The 22,397-nt window shown below is 34.5% G+C and overlaps 1 protein-coding gene across 2 annotated transcripts; it reads left to right on the top strand.

Moving 5' to 3' along the window:
• Window positions 1-1,205: 1,205 nt before the first annotated feature.
• On the top strand, window positions 1,206-21,729 carry LOC126815418 (bifunctional polynucleotide phosphatase/kinase). 2 transcript variants are annotated; one of them, XM_050541047.2, is made up of 16 exons: window positions 1,206-1,435; window positions 5,046-5,980; window positions 6,534-6,613; window positions 8,328-8,406; window positions 8,682-8,768; window positions 9,598-9,669; window positions 10,660-10,708; window positions 10,843-10,910; window positions 11,193-11,285; window positions 12,620-12,688; window positions 13,431-13,458; window positions 13,966-14,027; window positions 15,352-15,461; window positions 16,635-16,722; window positions 17,155-17,216; window positions 17,402-21,729. In XM_050541047.2, the coding sequence occupies exons 1-16, from the start codon at window positions 1,306-1,308 to the stop codon at window positions 17,523-17,525; spliced, it is 2,136 nt and encodes a 711-aa protein (XP_050397004.1). In that variant the 5' UTR covers window positions 1,206-1,305; the 3' UTR covers window positions 17,526-21,729. The 2 variants fall into 2 exon arrangements, with proteins under 2 accessions (XP_050397004.1, XP_050397005.1); XM_050541048.1 differs by lacking the exon at window positions 5,046-5,980 and having other exon boundaries at window positions 1,275-1,435.
• The last annotated feature ends 668 nt before the right edge of the window (window positions 21,730-22,397 follow it).

Genomic DNA, 22,397 nt, shown 5'->3' with positions numbered 1-22,397 from the left:
TGTTTAAAGGAGCTAAATCGCTAACATTTAGGACCTAGGAATTGACAAAAGTGGGTCGCAACGCATATAATACTGTAATATGAATGTATATAAACTGATTTACATTCAATGGTTTCCGTTTTTACTCCAATTTCAAATCAGTTATATTCGGCGAAATAAGCCAGCAGTCTCAAGCGAGTGCAAATTTCTAGCGTCTGGTTATTCCAGTCTACATATGCCGTTTGATTTGGTGCAATGTGTCTAGCCTCGTCCCTCGAGTCTCTTGATACAACTGGGGCTGAAGCGCATTATGGTACACGATTCGTGTACCAATGGTAAAATGTTTATTTTGTCTTAAATATTGGATATCAAAAGCCCATCATTTTCCGGTAAGATCACAACATCAATGTTGATTTAAACCGACAAATAAATCGTGTTTTCAATGTTGAAGATTTTGGATGATATTGAGTTAGACTAGACTTAGCAACCGTACTTTAAATATGTTGATTATATTATATCACTATTGATTATGATTATGTATTATGTATAGTTCAAGTTCAAGTAATTATTTAATAAGACTGACGGATATTTTTTTTAGGAATGGCATCATAGAACTGTAATACCATGGTAATACGATCCATGATGGCATAAAACAGTAATAGTCTTAGTACAGGGCCTGACAAGGACAGCTGTCTAGTCATTCGGATGAGACGAAAATCCGAGGTCCCGTGTACACATTGGCGTGCACGTAAAAGATCCCTTGGCAGTTGGAATTCGATATAAGAGTATAGGCCGTAGTGCCGCTGTCCGGGCAAAATTTCCCTCATAGCACACTGTATGGCGTATGCCCGTCTTCATTAGCCCAGTTCGGAGCAAAACAGTAGGACGTTAAACCCCATTCATTTCATTTCATTTCTTAGTGCAGGACAATGACAAAGCCAATGAGTGACAGGAGAGCGAGATAGAGAGAGGGGGGATAACTACAATTTATAGGCCTATCATTTGGCATGTTGCCATCTGTATATATTTAATATACGACTGTATAAAATAGTCGATTTTAAAAGCTCACTAGAACTTATGTTGTACCATAGATCGTATAGTACAGTTCTATGGTTGTACTGTTTTTACTTGACTTAATGAAAAGCGTGCATGTGTAAGGTCTGGCTAATCTCGACTCCATACTTGAAATTTATAGTTATCTTCCCTATCTGAATTCTTGTGTGTTCTTCAAGGCGCTAAACTAAAGCTAAAGTAACGAAAATTGGTGAAAATCTTTTATTTTTAAGGGTCATTTATATTGTTTGTTGGTTGATTTGGTTAACAGATATGAAAAGTTGTGAACTTATCTGTTTGAAAAATTCTCACGATCCTATTGAACTACCGGATGGCGAAGCTGTTATGATTGGCAGAAGTCCTGCCACAAAAATAAAAGATGCAAGATGCTCGAGACATCAAGGTATTAATTTATATAGGTTCAGGTCTATATTAGGTTTATTTCGTCGATGAAATAGACCCTCCTATATAATGAATGATGAATTTCAGAACGACATATATTTTTGCAGTAGGGTGTATTTACAGAATGAACACCAGAGCTTCTCTGTGGCTACATTCCTTGACCTGAACTGGACTAGTCAAGTACTAGTAGTAGGCTATCGAATTACCCAATAACTCCCAAATAACACCCAGTAACTCCAAAATAACACCCAATAATGTATGCTTTTGGTTGCAATTCGTTGTAATATCAGGGCTTGCCAGGAAGAAAATGATGCCGATGGTGAGTAATGAAGCACTCATGCAAAATTAAACTTCTGAGTGCGAGTACGGCGCGTGGTTAAATTTATTCACGCAAATTCACTTCACATGAACAATAGGCCGCATACCAAAATAATCAGTAATAAAATGAATGAGTGAAGAACCAAGGTTTTTAATCCATTTTGAAATTAACCTGCCAGAATTGGGCCAAAATGACATCCAGGTAGAAAATAGGGTAATTATAATTTATGAGCTCCCATTCCAGACTTCAACAAAAATAATTCTTGGTTACTTGGTAATTTGTTATGGAGAATGTCATATTCTGGATAGGCTAATATGTGTGATTACCACAAAAAATAACGACAAATAGGTAGGCCTACACTGTACATCCTTCTGAAAGTTTTAGATACATTGTACACCTTTCCGGAAATTTTCCATTTTTATTCCCGTACCAGTTTGAATGTCACATCAGTAAAATTCACGAATAAATTACTGTCTTCGTTTATCTATGGATAAATTAGGATTTTTATACACCCACATTGAAATGTGGTCGTATATTGTCGTAGCCCCTGTCCTTCCAGCGTCCACAAGGCTGAAATTGGGGGTCACGGTGGCTAAGTGGGTAGACGCTGGCTCGCTAGCCTGGAGGTCGGGTGTTCGATCCCTGCATTGGCCGAGAAAGTTCATCCAGATTTTCCAGCATGGTTCCCCCTTGTCAGTGATGCAGGACGGAGGGCCTGGCAAGGACAGCTGTCTAGTCGTTCGGATGGGACAAAAAAATGAGGTCTCAGGTCCTGTGTACACATTGGCGTGCGCTTAAAAGATCCCTTGACAGTTGGAATTTGATATAAGAGTATGCCGTAGTGCCACTGTCCGGGCAAAATTTCCCCTCATAGCACACTGTATGGCGTATGCCCGTCTTCATTAGCTCCGTTCGGAACAGAACAGTAAGACGTTAAACCCAATTTCATTTCAGAGGCTAAAGTTAATATCCGATTGACTTTAAATTTATACACAGTGTTTAAGGTCATGAGACGAAGAAGCCTATTGATTTTCAGCAATTTCCGATAATTACTGCCAGAGTTATGGCCCTTGATCACTTTGAAAAATCTTGTGGACGCTCTAGAGGCTAAAGTTAATATCCGATTGACTTTAAATTTATACACAGCATTTAAGGTCATGAGATGAAGAAGCCTATGAGAAAATGAAAGGGTATTATCATCTGCATAATTGTAAAGTTCGCTTTTTTCAATAAAAGTAAAAATATCATTTTAAAATTTCTAAGAAAGAACTACAAACTGTTCCAATTCTTACATACTGTTTTCTATTACCGGTACTCAAATAACTTCTTAAAAAATCTAGTGCATTGCTCGATAAACCGTAGCTCTTTAATTTAAGTAATAACAAAAGGACATGAGCAACATGCAGTCAAAAGTCTTGGGTAGATCCATGAGAATAGCAGCTACAGAGATTGTCATCCAAAGCTTTCCGCAAATCCTAAATGATTTTTATTAGAATATCCTGACAACTGTAACCCTTTCTAAAACCAAAATAATATGAGTTATGGTGAAACATCAATACTGTAACTAACCTATGTATGAATGGAATGATTATAGATGGACCTATAAGTTTCGTGTATAATATTATTAGTAGAATGCCAGTTAACCTGTCCACATGAAAAGTCTAGTTAAGTCGTCCATAAATATCAAAATACATTGGTTGAGTCGTCCACACAGCATTGGTTGAATCGTCCACATGGCATCAGTTGACTGGTCTACATACCCAATCCATGGCGACTTATGTTTGTTACTGGACCCCCAAAATTCCCTGCACGGTAGCCTGGGTGGCAAATGAATAAAAAAAAATGCATTAGAAATACAATGTATCCTGTCACAGTTAATGGTAAATTTGATTATCCCGTAAATATACAAGCTGAATATTCATAGGGACTAGATCCAGTAAGTTGCCTATGTGAAAATAGGCCATGTGACAAATGAGGATAATCCAAGCAATTAGCGCATTTACTGGTAATTTTGATAACCCCCATGAACTTGCTGGTATTTCATAAAATGGCCAATACTTAAAGGGGCATTATGGGATATTAGATAAAAAGTTGACAGTTCTTGCTATAATAGTTAAAAAAATAGATAACGTAAATAGAATATGTTCAAAATTCCAGTCAAATTGCTCCACGCTTTGAATTTTAGGCTAGCCTCGATCATCATTATTAAAGTCTCGAATATCAATTTTTACGTTTAATCATCCTTCACAAAATGTATTCCAATCCGCTAAATATCGCAGGCTAGCGATGGCATGGAGAGTTGATTATGGTCTCGATAAGTTAATTAATTAATAATTTAGATAATATTTCAGGCCTAAGGAAAGACTGCAATAGGCAGATCTAGCTCTTGCATATGTCTAACTGACTGATATCCCAAATTATTCGCTAAAAGCACAGAAATACAAACGGTGCCATTCACTTGTCAATATATTCATTATTACTAGCTATACATGTATATAATAATTACCATTTATATACACAAAGAACAACTTTTGTAGCGACTCCATTTGAAATTCATGGCGAATATGGAATTTTCCGATGACTGCATAGTAATAGATCGCTATCATTTCTCTGCTAATCAATGCTTGTGAATTCGATTACCATACGGTTCAATGCCATATAAGGCATTGCATACTACAGACATAGTAACTAACTAAGGTTAAATTTAGCGCGAAAATGCAGGGGCTTCATGGACATGGATAACAAAATTATGTGATGCCTTAAGGTGAGTGATTCTGTCAATGTGATTGTAAAATTTGCCAATCAACAAACACTACAGACTACAGGGCTGCTTTATTACAAAAGATAGTTGAACTAATCTCGGCCATCATTGGGTAAATAAACAACCGATGAGTAAAATGTATTTGACGACTTAAACAATGGTTGTGGATGAGTAAACTGGGATTGAGTTTGCTTGTGGAAAATTGTAAAATTTGCCAATCAATTGGCCATCATCAGGTAAAAAATTAATAAAACAATTTTAAAACAACTGATAAGTAAAACTTAATTATTCCATACAATTACTGTGTGTACTAGTCAACTATTAGTTGTGGACGACATAACTAATACCTTGTGGATGACTTAACCAATTGTAGTGGATGAGTTGACTGTGGACGAGTTTGCTGGTGGATGAATTAACTGGCACTCTATCGAGTCTATATATACCTGCCTTGTGATAGACTTGCATAAGAAATTTATACTATTATTAGTACAAAGCTTACTGTATTTGTGTATTTCTTCCTTTTTTTTTTAGTTCAGTTGACAGCTAATTTGAAGAAACAAGAAGTTGATGTTAAACAGTTAGGAAGTAATTCCTGTACCATTGATCAAACTAAACTGGCTAAAGGTGAAAGTGCCAAATTAAAAGCTGGGTCAACCTTGTTTATTCTAAATGAAGAATATCCGCATACAATTAAATTTAATTTTCATGACATTAAAAAGAAAGATGTTGATAAAACTGAAGGATCTTGTCACAACAACTCTCATAAGAGACCGAGCTCTGAAAGTTTAGAATCAATAGGAACAGAAAATACTAAAAGGCTGAAAACCGATGAAAATAATGGAACAGATATATATTTATCGAAAACTAAAATATCAACAAAGGTTTCTAATTTACTACAGACAAAAATAGATGAATTGAAAAATGCCAAAGCTGAAGGCAAAACTATGACACCGAAATTAAATGAGAAAATTACAAAGCATTCCAAAAACGATGGAATAGGTTTAAAAGATTCAAAACAATCTAAACCAAACGATAAAAACTTGAAACATTCAAACAAAGATGACAAATCTATTCAAGAATTCAAATCTGATGAGAAAAACAAAAAGAAAGATGCTGAAATCAAGAATATAGAAAATATATCAGAGGTAGAGTCCAGTAATGGCGCTAAAGAAGATGAGAAAAACAATAAAGAAAAAAATAACAATTTATCAACTGACCAAGAAAGTGAAGAATCTCATCTGAAAAGTGTTGCAGACAAATTACAAAAAATGAAAGAAAACAAAAGTAATACAGTACCAACTTCCACAGATGCAGCAAGTGATTCACCACCCGTGCCTAACAAACCAAAAATTGAATTTAAATTTTTTACCAAAAAATCATCACATTCTATATCAAGTCATTTATTATGGAAACAACATGACAAGCTATATATCTATACACCAGATGGTGTTGAGGGAAGAGAAAAGGTGAACTGACTCCTCTGATTTAAATAATAGTTATAGAGGGGGGTTTTGTAAGCTGCTACTTGCATTATAATTAACATTAGAATTTTAAAAAATAAAGCAGGTGTTGGTTCTTAAAATTGTCCAGAAAGTCTTAGCTAGCATTCTTCAATTCTTATATACATGAGATCATTCAGTCAAAACTAATATTTGTATTTGTAATGTGGATTTAATGTCTTTTGCCCAGCTATGTGACATTCATATTTCATTATCTCGGTCATTGGACATAAAACATATTATACTCTTGTAATTACAATTTAGAGGTTATTTTTCTGTAGCAGTCATATTTTGGCTACAAAATTTTAATATAACATTAAGTTTATCTTGGACTATAACTCCCCCCTCCCCCTTCACCCAAATACATTGATGAAATGTCTAATTCAAGGACATCAGGTTTCAATATATATCCAGAGAAAGGACAGAACATGCACACTGTACCATTTCCCAACCTTAACAGTGCATATATAATATTGTATTCTTAACATTTATTTTTCATCTTCGCTTTACTTTCTAACAGATTGCTGGGTTTGATATAGATGGAACAATCATTACAACACAGTCAGGCAAAGTTTTTCCTACTCATCCAGGTGACTGGAAGTAAGTACAAAAAGCAATATTCCTTATCTTTAGACTGGAACCTAGAGCATGGATGGCCAACCTTGGGCGCATGTGCCAAACGTGGTGTATTGCATCCCTCATTATTTTTAGCTGTTTTCTAATTTCAAGCACTTCCTTGTTAGCAAATGTTATCTTCTTTCACATAAATCAGTTTTGAGTTTATTAAAACTAGGAAAGATGGACTTTTTTTCTGCACCAATGGTGGGAACATGACCCCCTCCCAAAAAATGTTATAGTATATGGCCTTAAGCCAGTGGTTCTCAACCTTTTTGTGTCACCGGCACACCTTGGAACACATGAAAAAATAGCGGAACACCCGGCTAAATATATATGAAAAATATTTGAATTTTGCAAAATAAAAAGATGGCAAGTCATAGAGGGCATACAACAGTAGACACAGACTAGTCAGACACATAGAATGACTCAAATAAAGAAAAAAAAACACAGCTATAAGCTTACTAATAGACACCAGTAAATTCTCAATTAGGATCACATGGTTTTTCGCATTTCAAATTTCGCAGCACACTTAGGAAGATCTTGCGGCACACTGGTTGAGAATCACTGCCTTAAGCTAACAAATCCAAAATTTTACCTCTCTAGGTCAAAAACTCTCTGACATATGGCCATTTGGGTGCTGAAATGGATAATACATCCAGTAATCTTTTTCAGATTTTCAGGCACTTTAAACTCGCACAGGGGACGGCAAATTATCTAAGTGTTATCTTCTTTCACATAAATCAGTTTTCAGTTAATTAAAACTAGAAATGATGGACTTTGTTCTGCAATCGTCCCATAACTGTTTAATAAGGGTCATTCCATATCAACTGGACCAATAATGGGAACATGCCCCCCTCCCAAAAAATTTCAAATGGCCATACATGTATCTCAGCGAGTTTTTGACCTAGAGCAGTATAATTTTGGATTTGTTAAAGGCCATATAGGCGTTCATTAGGTCAATGCCTTGAGGGTCATTCCATATCAACCGGACCAATGGTGGGAACATGACCCCCTCCAGGATGATCCATTCAGAATTGCGGCCCCTAGGCGATAAACTTAAAAGAAATGAGCATTGTTGTGCCCCTGGGGGTCGGGCATGCACCAAAAGAAAAAATGGAAGTGGTCTGACCCTGAGGATTGGGCATGCACCAAAAACAATAGAAACATCCTTAGGGTATAAGGAATAGTTATGCAAAGTTTCAAAAGGATCTGTTAAGAATTACAGCCTGTAGGCGACTCACACAAAAATTGGGCATGGAGCTGTGCCAGGGGGTCAGGGATGCACCAGAATAAATAGAGGTCATCCTTTTTGGTGAATGCCCGCCCCCCAGGAAAAAATAGGCCCAAAAATGACGTTTTTCGTCAAATTAATTACGCAATAGGGGGTAGTTAACGTCAAATTAATTACACAGTTAAGGGGTTAAATATCTGCTGCCAGCGTATAATATCACAACAGAATGGAAAATTTGGTTTAGACTAATGGTAATCAAAATGACATATCATCTTGACAACAGAAACTTTACTCAGCCCCAGCCCTTACATATTAAATACAATTTGTTGCTCTCTTGGTTTAACCAAAATTCATAAACCTCTATAAAAAAATAAGTAAAATGGGTATAGAATAGAACAATGAAGTCATTACTGCAATAATTACTTTTTTTTTTCATGTTTTTAATGTATGGTATTTATTTCAAAGGTTACATTATGTAGAAATACCTAAGAAGATAAAAGAACTTTATCAAGATGGGTACAAAATTGTTTTATTTACAAATCAGGTTAGATTTGAATTGTTTTATTTTTTAATTTAGAGAGAACATCTTAAAGTACATTTTTTCTTGGGAGGAAACAAATATTATATGGTCAGAACTTTAACTATAGAATATAGAATTGAACTCATTCCAAATTGCCTGTTGAGGAATGAAGCCTTTTACAAAATTTAGTGCAAGTTTGTATACATAAAAAATTGAAAGTAAAATTTACATTAATTGAAAGTAGTAATACATTTTATTTGAAAGTAAAAAATACATTTTATATTTTTCTTCTAAATTAGATGGGTGTAGCTAGAGGTAAAGTTAAGATGGATGATCTCAAAGAAAAATTTTCTAGTATAGTAACCAGACTTAACGTTCCAATTCAGGTAGGTTATTTTCATAGGGTAGTATATTTTGTCACCGATGTCCGTTGATCTGTTGGTAATTCTGGTAAACTCTCTACAGGTCAGTATTTCAGAGATTTATAAAAAACATAATTCTTCAAGAATTTCTTGTGTTGTTGGGCTAGTCTTAAAGAGAGGAACCTTACCGGGCAATAATATTTTACAAAGGTACAACCCATGTAAATGAAAGCTTGTAAACGTTCCTGTAGATCAGATTTTACGAGACTCTGTTTATTTTCTGGAATTGTTTAGTTAGTCATAAGGATGATTTTTATTGATTGTTCACCGAAATCTTCTAAACACTGTACAGATAAAGTTTCTGAGGTTTTTATTTCAAAATTAATGGAATTAATCACATAAATTTGTAAGAAGAATCAGATTAAAATTGAGAGGTATGCAACAGTTCAAGTTTATGGGAGATCTTTTTCAAACTTGGTGGGATTGTTTAGATAGCCTAAAGGTGTTACCCCATTGAATTCACAGTTATAAAACAATTTTTATTAGATTTTGTGGGATTCTTTGGCTAGTCATGAGGAGGAGTCCTATGGAAAATTCAGACTTGCCCATCAAATTTTATGCATGGTTTTTGCCCCGTATACATCGAAAGCCACTGTTTAAAAAGTTGCTGGAGGGTTTATATTCGTTCCTGACAACACTGTTTTTCTTTATTTCAACTTTTATTCTTGGTAAAGACAACAGTATTTAAGAAATCCACATGTTGAACCGGTAATAGAGTTGGAGTCAATGTGCATGTATGGATGGCTAATAATGAGATTACCATTTTACTTTAACTATATTGATTTTCTTCCAGGTTTTGGTAGCAACTGGTACTGGTATGTATAGAAAACCTTGTACTGGAATGTGGGATTATTTAAAAACTCAGGTAAATAATGTTATATACAACCTCTGAAACTCTCGTAAATAACTTTATATATAGAGATACACATATAGTCACTGAAACTCAATAACTTTTGATAATGCTTCTTACAAAAGCCTGTACTTATTTAATGTTACAGTGGTCAGTGGGGGAATAAAATACATCAATGTAATTTATGAGCATCAATAGATAAAAGTCCTATGAAATAACAGTGATGCAGGATGGTGGGGTGGGGGCTGACAAGGACAGCTGTCTATGGGACGAAAAACCGAGGTCCCGTGTACACATTGGCGTGCACGTAAAAGATCCCTTGACAGTTGGAATTCGATATAAGAGTAGGCCGTAGTGCTGCTGTCTGGGCAAAATTTCCCCCATAGCACACTGTATGGCGTATGCCCGTCTTCATTAGCCCAGTTCGGAGCAGAAGAGTAGGGTCTAAAACCCTTTTTCATTTCATTTCATTTCCTATGAAATAACAAAATGTGGCATAAAATGAATCAGTCATTTGCAGGTAAAAGACTGAACAAACACAGCATACATTTACAATGTAACTGTTTGATGTATTAAGTAGAAACAAGGGCCAAACTGTAATTTTTTATGCATCCACATTCATAATGTGCATGATCTGACCCCCTTGGGCAGTACCACACCCACTTTTTTGTTAATATTTTGTCTGTACATACCCTACAGGTTGCAATTATTAACAGATTAATTGTTCAATTTATGCCATCATAGGGTTGTACACCTATTTATATTGGTCCATGTCCAACCCCCAGGGGCAGAGCCACCACCATTTTTTTGTTAATATTTAGTCTGTAAATTTGGCAAAACAAACCCAACACCTAGCCTTTTTTGACCCTTATCTTCTTGCAGTCAGTGCAGCAATTTCATATTTTATTCTTTTCATTTTAAAATGTACCATATCAATCAAGGCAGGAATGTGGACGTATAATGCAGCAGTAGTGATGCTCTTGTGATTAATTATTTATGTTTTAGGGTAATGATGGTGTGAAGATTGAAAGTAGAGACAGTTTTTATGTTGGTGGTAGGTATTTTTTATATAAATTATTCTAATTTTTAAAACAAAATACTCTGTTTAGGCAATGATTTATAATATTTTATATAAGTGTTAAATATAATTTCTTCAGCATGACTGTAATAATAAATATTGATATTTAGATGCAGCGGGTAGACCTGATAAATGGAATCCTGGTAAAAGAAAAGACTTTTCTTGTAGTGATCGTTTGGTAAGATATGTAAAATTCTCCCAAATCTTTTGTCTATACACAATCAAAACTTTGTTTACGCTGAATTGTATATCCATTGTGTAATTGCTGTGAATTTATTTTTGTTCAATAGGATCAGCAAAATTTCTAGTTATTGCCTTTCAAATATAATTATTTTAGCACTATTTCTTATTATGTGGGTATTTTTTTTAAAACATATTTTGGCTGATATATCTTCAAATAAGATCAGCCAAAGTTTCCTATTAATCAGTAAAATTTACTTACTAAATAAATGTATTTCAGTTTGCTATAAATATTGGTGTTGTGTTCCATACTCCAGAAGAATTTTTTTTGAAAAAGCATGTAGCAAGATTTTCTCTTCCAGATTTTGATCCAGTAAGTTAAATTTTAGATTTAAATTTTACATTTCTTTTAGAGTTAATTTATTTCTTTATTATTAGCTTTTTGATAATAGTCAGGGGGGGGGGGGGGGGTTGCTTATACCAGTGGCATCTTACATACTGATGATAGCAGTATGCTTTTTGAGTAAAATTTAAAAGTTGATTTAACATGTGTCTTTTAAACATTGCTACCTTCATGTAATTTTTATCTTCAGGCCCATTAATAGTAAATTAAACGGTGCATAGCTCTATTCTTGGGAACCTTAAAATAAACGAATATGGGTCTAAAAGCACATTTTAATGTAACATCAGTGTATGTTGTAATTTTTAATCTGTTATATTTAGTGAAATATGCGAACGACAGTCATTTTCAGCGGCTTAGTCCATTAAATATTATTTTGTCGTTTGTGAATCAACCATTTTTAATTACTTCCACATTGTTTACTGGGATATGTTTTTCTTTGCTCCTAAACCATTATGTACATAGATTACATGACTTTGTGTACTGGTTTGAAAATGTTCATTGTGTCTTAAATATTGGATATTGGGATATTTTTACGAAAAGTTAACAAATACATCAATATTGATTGAAATGGACCACTATTGAATTCTAATTTGTGTTTTTGTACTTCCACATGGACGTCTGGACGTTTCTCCACAATTTGTGGACACTCTACAGGTCACAATTCTTATCCGATTTTGACGAAACTTCAAATATAGGTTTATCTCCAAAAGATCTCGGTTCCTTTCGATATTGGTATTTATCAGTTCAAAACTTCATGGATAATGGCCCCTGGTTGTACGAAAAATCATGTTTTTAGCCTGTGGGTGGACACTCTGGAGGTCACAATTTTAATCTGATTTTGATGAAACTTAAAATGCATGTTTATAACCCAAAGATCTTGGTTCCATTCGATATTTGCGCATATCGGATCGTAACTTTCTGAATTATGGCCCCTGATTGTATGAAAAGTCACATTTTTAGCTTGTGGTCCCTTTAGAGGTCACAATTTTTATCTGATTGAAAAAAACCAAAAAAACATTTAAATATATCACCGTTACACCTAATAATGGCTGAGTTTGAATTTCGTGAAAACTGGACCAAAACTGCCAGACAGAATGGCCGCCCCTCGTTTGCAAATAGTGTAAATATATGGTATAACAAGGTTGTAGACCCTCTAGAAGTCACAATCTTGATCCGATTTTGATGAAACTAGAAATATGTCTTTATAACCCAAAGACCTTGGTTCCTTTTGATATTTGTGCACATCGGATCGTAACTTCCTGAATTATGGCTCTTGATTGTATGAAAAATCACTTTCATTTCAGAGAAATTTATCAGAAGAAGATCCCTTAACAGCTCCACCTGGCGGACAAATTACATCTAAAAAACAAGAGGTAGGAATTTATATCTTATTAAAGATTGTTTGTATTGATGCTACATTTAAACTGAATGTTACATTCGATTTATCCAAATATCTCAATTCAATTCACATCAACTAATAGTAAGTGCAGGGGGACAATAACAAATACACGGACAAGACATCATACTCTGGAAAACACAAACAGACAGACAATTAAAAAAAAAGTGAATGGATCCGGGGAAACTAAAAATTAGTGAAATGCTATTTTAAATAATTGGTCTGTGACATGAACCGCAAACTTAGGCCTCGAAATTAACAGCGACCATTGCCAGGGGAGCCCTTTAATTGATCGCCGTGCCCTCAAAACAGGCATGCTGGAAACTAAAAATCAGTGAAATGCTATTTTAAATAATGGGTCTGTGACATGAACCACAAACTCAGGCCTCGAAATTAACGGTGGCCACCGCGGCCATTACCAGGGGTGCCCTTTCAATTGGCCGCCCTGCCCTCAAACTCTTCACTTTGTCCATGGCCACTTATGGCCGTGGTTATGGACATCTTAGCAGGGGTGCCCCTTCCTGATCCAGTAAATAAAAAGTCTACCTTGACCAAAGATATTCGTGCATTTCAGACCATAACTTCCTGGATTATGGCTGCTGATTGTACGAAAAATCAGGGGTTTTTTTCTTAGCTTGTTCTCTATCCAGCTCTTGCAAAATGAGGGTGTATCTTGTCTGGCAAACGCTAGTTATATTTCATTATGATGATTATTTCAGGTGGTTGTATTGACTGGCTATCCTGCATGTAAGTAGGGCTTTAGAATTTTTTTTAAACAATAAGCCCTATGTTTTGTGGGGTGTTGAGTGATCAACTGCACTTTAAATCATAAAGATTGTGGTTTTGATTCCACACTTAACTAGTAGGGGTATGATGTTCTCTGGTTTCCTCCCATTGCGAAAGACCATAGTTCATGCAAATTATTAAAATATATTGTTCCTAAAATGACCTTATTGCGTGTTTAGTGAATGTTAAAAGTTTAAAGCCCGAGTTCTCTACTTGTGGGAACGTCTTAAATGAGAACCTGCTAGAATAATTTATTGTGTCATACTAACAATATGTTCCTCTTGTCTGGTCTATAGTCAATGTGTAGGATAAACTATTTGTGTCATTTATTTGTTTTTCTTTGTTAGTTCCCTATTTTACAAAAACAAACTTTCAATTTGCAAAAAAAACTTTTGGACTTGTATATTGTTATTTCAAAAATCTTAAAATTAGTGTTTACTTTCCTTATAATTTTTTTTTTTTTTACAGCCGGGAAGTCATTTTTTGCAAAAACATATTTGATACCTAAAGGTTATGTACATGTTAATAGAGTAAGTTTAATATAATAGTTGGACATTAATATTTCAGCATAGAACCTTTTATTACAAATTTTGATGAAACCTATTCCTGCATATTTACAAACTACTGTAAAATAATTATCCATACCCCAGACGTTCCATATCTATATTATATTATCATTCCGACGTATATAGTATTTGAGGCGTAGTAATCTCTGCAGGTTTTCACGGAAACATGTACATAGATTGCGTAGCCACTACAGTTTATAAACAGGATTTATATTTTAAGATTTGCGAGGTAAAAAAAATTTTAAAAAAATGGGAGATTGGTCAAGATTTGTATTGTTTTCAACATTTATTAACTGATAATCTAATTAATACTTTATCAATTAATGTTACAACAATACAGCTTATTTTCAACCCTATATATAGAAAAGGCGGGAAATTGTCGCGTGATTAGCCCAACATTGTCAAGGCGGGAAGCTATATCATCGGATGATAGTGGAAAATGAAATTAGGGATTTATATTGTAACGAACAGTTAATAAACAATAGTCTTGATCATACTTTATTTAATCATACAACAAATAGTTAAGTTCTCAATGGGTGGTGTATTATTCATTCATAAACATCGTGTTCGTGTTTGATTCCTGAGATAAAATAGCACCCTGCCTTTCCCGACCGACATATTAAGACATGTATCTACCCCAAGTATCACAACATTTGAGGCATTTTAATGGGTAACATTTTTATATGTATGACAAATCCAAACCAATTTCGTCGAACAAACGAAAACTAAGCAAAACTGCCCTGGTTGATATTGAATCACAAAAGATATTAGTCAACAGAATAGATCTTGATAGACTTTGTGCCAACCCAAATGTCTGAATATTATGTCCGGTCGAAAATTTAGAATGTCAGGCAGAATGTTCATCCAGTCTGACATGGTGTCAGACACACATTTGAAAGATATTTCCAGGCTTGCCTGGCAAGGAACCGTGTCTTATTGTTTGGATTGGATGAAACACAGAGGTCCTGTGTAGACATTGACATGCATTTAAAAGAACCTGTGACAATAAAATTGGAATTCAACAAATAGTAAGCCGAAACTGCTACTGTCGAGGTAAAATTTTCCTCATAGCACACTGTATAGCATATGCCCGTCTTCATTAGTCGGGTTCGTACAGAAAGGTGACGTCAAATTTCATTTCATTTTATTTCATTTTTCAAGCTTAAATTAGAATATATGAACCAGTGTTAGAAATATATTCTTTGAATCTGTTGTGCATGATGAGATTTATTTGTGTCTTACGTATATACAACTATAAATATATAATTATACTTTATCGTGTTTGTAGGATACATTAGGAACGTGGCAGAAATGTGTGAGTTTATGTACTAAGTCTTTAGAAAGTGGTAAAAGTGTTGTTGTTGATAATACAAATCCAGATAAAATTGCAAGAGAAAGGTAATTTATGTTTCATTGCAAACCATAGTCACTTTATAGCCCAAATTTTTATGTGGAGACATCATGCCATCGCCCCTGTCAGTTCAGACACCTGGACCTCGGTTCCTATTGAAATTGGCACGTTTTTAGGTTTAGGATCCATGCGATATTGGCATGTATTGGACCTTAACTTCAAGGATTATGGACCCTGATTATATGAAAAATTATGTTTTTAACTTGTAAACAGGTCACATTTAAAATGGGTCTGTCTCCTTCTAAATGTGCTAGAATCTTTAAACTTGGTGTAGGTGTTTATTGGATGAATGCTTTATGGAGTTCGAAGATGTGCATACTCTGTTTACCCGGTAGTTTAAGCAGAGATGAGTATACTCTGTTTAATTTAAGCAGAGATTTAATAAGCAATTTGATTAGTTAATGCTTTGAGACACGATAACTTTTTATTTAAGTGAGAAATGATTATATCCCAAAGATCTTGGTTCCTTTTGATATTATCACATATCAGACCATAAATTCCTGGATTATGGACCCTAATTGTATGAATTTTCACGTTTTTAGCTCATGAACCACCTAGAGGTCACAATTCTTATTGGATTTTATAAACCCTTCATGTATATCACCGTTACACCATAATTTCATTTCCTGAAAATTGGTCCGAAGCTTCTTGTCACAATTTTTATCCATTTTTTTTATGAGACTTAAAATGTATGAGTATATCCAAAAGATCTCAGTTCCTTTCAATATTGATGCATTTCGGACCATAACATCCTGGATTATGGCTCCAGATTGTACGAAAAATCTCTTTTTTTTTAGCTTGTTCTCTGGGCATGTCTTGCAAGGCAACCACTTGTTTTCACGTGTGAAACTGGACTGAAATCATTTTTAATGGATTTTGAATCACTTGTAAACTCCAATATTGTACAAGTTGAATCTCAGGAATATCAGTCAAAATATGGTTCATTACATTCAGTATTTACAAAGATCTGATCATTTAAAAAAAAATATGATATGGTCAAAACAAGTAAGCACCATATATAATCTTCACTAAAATCTTTTACTGGGCTTGCATTTAATCCGATATTCCTTTCTTGATCGCAATTGAACCCCTCATCCTGTCAATCAGATCCAATTAGACCACAGTGAGTTTTATCATGAACTTTTGTGTTATATTTGTAGGTATGTAAGTTGTGCTAAGAAAGCTGGAGTACCAGCACGATGTTTTATATTTAATGTATCTATTGAACAAGCGAAACACAACGAAAGGGTAAGATTGATATTTGTATTTAATCACCAATTCTAACTTGAAAGACAAAAGAAAAATGCTAAATGATATTGATATGCACAAGTTTGAATAAGGGCTTGTTGTGTTGACAATCCTTCTACTATTTCTTTTCGTAAGATATCTTTTCTCATAATAAGACGAAGGAGTGCTGTCAAATTTGAGTTATCTCAAAACAATACATACACCTTTGAGACGATGGAGTGCTGTCAAATTTGAGTAATCTGAACACAATACATACAGCTTTGACTCAATTTAGATGATGAAGTGTGTCAAATTTAAGTAATCTCAAACAAGACTTACATATGTTCTTCATTGCTTTTAGAGAATTTCCAGTTCGTGCATGGCTGAGCCATGGTTGCAACATAATTCATTGCATGATAACTTTCTTTCTGCATTTGTTATTTTTAATTTCAGTTCCGAGAAATAACAGATAAATCACATAAAGCAATAAATGACATGATTATGAACTCATTTAAGTAAGTTTTCTTCTTTTTGCTGCACATAATTATTTTAATTTGAGATCATAAAACATGGATATCAAATAGAGAGTGAGGAAAACTACTCAACATTGCATGAACAAACAGTACATAATACAAGTATGGGTATAATTTATTGAAAATAAGTTTCACTGAGTTATTTCTTTATTTGTTGTTTATTTTAGATCCAAGTTAATCCCTCCAGAGGCCAGTGAAGGATTCAGTGAAATTCTCCGTGTGAACTTTGTACCCAGATTTGATAATCCTGATCATGCAAGACTTTATCGTCAATTTTTGATGGAAAAATGACAACAATTTTCTCTAGCACATCATCACCAGAAGATAATAATGATAATGTTCACTCTATGCGAAACTTTGAGAGCCTGTACGTAAAAATATTGAATCAAGAGAATTTTTGTCTGTGCTCATGATACAAGAAAGTTAAATCTATAAAAAATGTGTGAAATTTCTTAGTGATGTTTATACACCAATGTGTGTAATGTCGTCAGTCGGTCATTCTTTCTGTCAACATTTGGCTTGTGAACACAATAGAGTATACAGTTTTTATACGCCCACATTGAAATGGGGTATAATATTGTCGTTGCCTCCGTCCAAAGGCCTGGCGTCCACAAGCAATTTCCGATAATTACTGCCAGATTTATGGCCCTTGATCACTTTGAAAAATCTTGTGCACGCTCTAGAGGCTAAAGTTAATATCCAATTTACTTTAAATTTATACACAGTGATTAAGGTCATAAGACTTTGAAGAACCCTATTGATTTTCAACGATTTCCGATAATTACTGCCAGAGTCATGGCCCTTGACCCCTTTGAAAAATATTGTGGACACTTTAGAGGCTAAAGTTACTATCCGATTGACTCTTTAAGGTCATCGGACGAAGATTCCTAATTGATTTTCACCGATTTCCAATAATTACTGCCAGACTTATGGCCCTTGTTGACACTTTAAAGGCTAATGTTAATATCCGGATGACTTTGAATTTATTCTCAGTGTTTAACCCATTTTTGACGAGTGCGAATCAGTTCACACCTGTCATTTGGCGGTAGTGAATCAACTCGCGGACCCATCATACCTGGCAACGGCATTAGCGAACAAAAGCGCCAGATCAATCAACTGATTTCTATTGTTTTTATTTCATAAATTAATGGTGATTGTGTAAAAGAAATAAAACATCCAATGAAAAGGAATGTTATATTCGCTAATTATCGAATAAAAAACATGCAGTTCAACAAAGGATCTTCCGGTATTTACGTAATAGGTCAAAGGTGAAAATTCACACTGTGTCAATGACTTTGGCCTTATTCCAATATTTTCACTTGTCACTTATGACTAATAATTTTATGATATGGAGAGTGAAATGGAATTAAAATTTTTTGATTTACTGCCAGGCATATCGTGGAATAGGATAATGTCGAAGAAATCAACTAGGGCTAATAATTTTATGATATTGAAAGTGAAATGGAATCAGATTTTTTATGATTTACTGCCAGGCATATCGTGGAATATGATAATGTGTGGAAGAAATCAACTATTTATATATTTTTTTTTTTTTTTTTTTTTACTTATAATACGAGGAATACATATACTCTAGCCGAGACAGACGATACCACAAAACTTATTGATGATAATTCTAGACTTTGGAAAGCTAAATTGAATCAAATCTTTTAGGATTAAGTACAAGCTTCATAGAGGAATATTACATTGTCGAAGAATTCAACTATATATTTTTATTTTCGATGCAATGAAGCAAAGAAGACGACAATTTCGCCATATATCTGAAAGTCAGAAATGTCAAATGCCGATAGTGATGAAGTGATGTTCATTTGGGAGGATATTTCATTTTAAAAGTTATATTTATAATTACTTTGAACACGTGAAGGAACTATATTTGTGTTCTATTTAAATTCTACTTTGTACAATTGAATTCTATATCATTGGAAAGAACACCACAATCTGTACATTTTTGTAACATAGTATTTTTAGTTATTTGCAATTTTCTAGAGGGTATTAGGATTAACAATAATCCACTAATTGGCTTAGGGAGATGGACCCTGCTGATTTAATGAGCTTAGGGGTAGGGTAGCAAATCTTTTAATTGGCTCCAGGGTTAAATTGGTTAAGGTCATCAGACAAGGAAGCCTATTGATTTTCAATGATTTCTGATTATTACTGCCAGTTGATCTCTTTGAAAAATCTTGTGTTTACTCTAGCGGCTAAAATTAATATCAGATGGACTTCAAATTTATATACACAGTATTTAAGGTCATCAGACGAAGAAGCCCTTGATCACTTTGAAAAATCTTGTGGATACTTTACAGACCATAGTTATCATCTGATTGATTTCATATTAATACACCGTGTTTACGCCTATAATTAACCGTTGACTTTAGATTGATACACAGAGTTTAAGGTCTTGAGACGAACAAGAATATTGATTTTCAATGATTTTTGATAACTTGAACAGCTAGATCCCTGATATTAAATGTTTTATATACTAAACATTAGCATTGGCTAAACAAATGATTTTCTGATAATTACTTAATAAGTTGTTACTCTTAATCAGACTTTAGTTTATTATAAATGTTTCATTACTGACAACAGTAAAAACATGCGACTACTCTTGTTGACTGCCCGGACGATTTAGCTGCTGTTGGTGTATGTTTCTTTGCCTGGCAACCTATCTTTAACAGATTCTTTTCAACTTTGGCGTGAAGTATTGTGGTCATAAGAGAATTAATCCTAGTGATTTTCAGCGTTCTGTGTCTTTCTGGTCCAGAGTCATTCCCCCTTTTCTGAAAACCTTTTAAATGCAACAGAGGTTGTAGTTTTTAACAGATGTTTTTCAAATTAGGTAGAAAGCATTGGGGTCATGGGAGGACAAACCCAATCGATATTCAATGTTCCTCTACCTTCCATACCAGAAATATTCCCGCTTTGAAGAAAACCTTGTAAATGCAACTTTTGGTTCCAGAGTTATCACCCTTTCCCGAAATATCAAATTTTGTCAAAAAGTTTTCATTTCGTACAAACTGCTGTCGAGACATTGCTGCTGTGTGTGTAGGCATATTACCTCACTTTGCATGGCTATCTTGATTCCTGTAATTCAACAAAAGCAAATTAATTTTTATTTGAAGATTAATAACTAATAGTTTTATATGAAGACCGATTTTGTTCATGCTTTCCATAGTAGAAGAATGTAAAAGCAAGATTTTATTGTTACATTCAGTGTGGTCTTGTGAATTATAACTTATCATTCCACTCATATTAATTAATATCTAAAAGAATTAGGCCTGATCACTGGGTTTTCTACCGGTACCTTGTATGGTACCTGGAATTTATACGGAGTAAGAGCGCAATTCACAAACCATCCCGAGATCATCTCCTTTCGCCATGTGACTTATTTTCACTAAGGCAGCTTACTGAACCTTTTAGGAATAATCAGCAAGCCTGTTTTGTTTTTTTACCGGATTATCAAAATTACAGTTAAATGTGCTAAATGCGCTAATTGCTCGGATTATGAACCACATGGCCGATTCTCACTAAGGAATGACTGTTGTAGCCAACAAGCAAGTTGATTGACTTTTCAATCAACAAGTTATAATTAACCCGTTGTAATTTACCTGAAAGTAGATTGATTTATGATATCATAGTGGCCGGTTCATTGTTTTACCAATCGGCTAGATTAAACCAATGTCCAATTAAGAACAGTGGTCCTGCCCCATTCTGATATTAGAATAGCTTAGAATAGAAATGAGCAAGCTGATAACCTAAATGAACAAACTTGGTCCTATTTTATATATTTAAAGAAATGGTGATCAGTAACGAAAGAGGTATGATTTGTAACAATATAAAAAATTCAAGCATTGTCATGTTTTGCAGTATTCATCCAGAAGTAGTAATCCCCAACGGAGCCATGGCGGCTAACTGAGTAAGATGCTGGCTCACTTACCAGAAGTTCCTGGGTTCGACCCCTGTCTTGGCCGAGAAAGTTTCTAAGGATTTTTTTAGCTTTGTTCCCCCCCACCCCCCTTGTCAACAGGTGCAGGACAGAGAGTCTGGCAAGGATCGTTGTCTAGCCATTCAGATTGGACGAAAACCAAGGTCCTGTGTCCATGTTGGCGAGCATGTAAAAGAACCCTTGACAGTAGGCAAGAACAATACTGTCCGGATAAAATTGCCCTATTAGCACATTGCATGGCATATTCCTGTCTTCATTAGCCTGGTTGGCACTAGGACTTTAACCCCATTTCATTTATAATAGCCTTGTCAAGTTTGTTGGTTGGAGATTACTACCTGTGGATTATGTTTAAAGGATTATTTATATTTTTCTTTTTCACCAACTGTATCTCGGAGATCTAATCTTGATCACAGTCTCAGATGTTAGATGTTACAGTATACGATATTGTATTATATAAATGTTACAGTGTTCCATATTTTTGTATTATATAAATCATCATTTCATTGTAAATAAAGCAAATCACTTTCTAGTATAGCTATATTTTCAAGTTTTATATTATCATAAATGTTATGTTTGGGTCTAGTTACCATATGCTCTATAGTGTGGGACCATTATAAAACTAAATATTAGTTAACACTGTTGATGCAACATTCATTAGCTGCAGTGATTTAACACCTTTAAAACATCTGGCGATAAAGAGTATGGATAGGATATGTGTGAGTATTCGTAGAAGAAAAAGATATTCAAAGCAGAGACCTTGGTCCATAAACTGACCAGATTGCTGATAGCAGACTAAATAAGTCTTATTTGTGTATGTACCCTTTAGGCTCCTGAGGTTAATGTTTACGAGTCGTAATGATTATTCACAGAACAGACCAATAACATGCTGTGTTATTACTATCCTCCCTCATTCGGAGCTGAAAGTCTATTTCATCCAAGATTTCAATTCATGTTAAGTCGATTCCCAAACAATAACAAATGCACCATGAGACTTCGGCTGGAGTTGAGTTGAATATCTTGTAAACACATTACATGGTCATTTAATATACATGTATTAGTTATTAACTATTTAAAATGCAAGGAAAGAGATTTTTTTCCCCACTCTTCCAAATTCCAACTGGCAGGGCTCTATAATTTGCAACCCAGTGTTTGTTTACCCCATTTTTATATGCCCACAGTTAATGCCGACTTATGTTGTTACC

The sequence above is a fragment of the Patella vulgata genome, chromosome 3 (genome assembly GCF_932274485.2).
Source record: "Patella vulgata chromosome 3, xgPatVulg1.2, whole genome shotgun sequence".
NCBI classification, from domain to species: domain Eukaryota; kingdom Metazoa; phylum Mollusca; class Gastropoda; family Patellidae; genus Patella; species Patella vulgata.
This window is presented reverse-complemented; position numbering and strand designations above follow the sequence as displayed.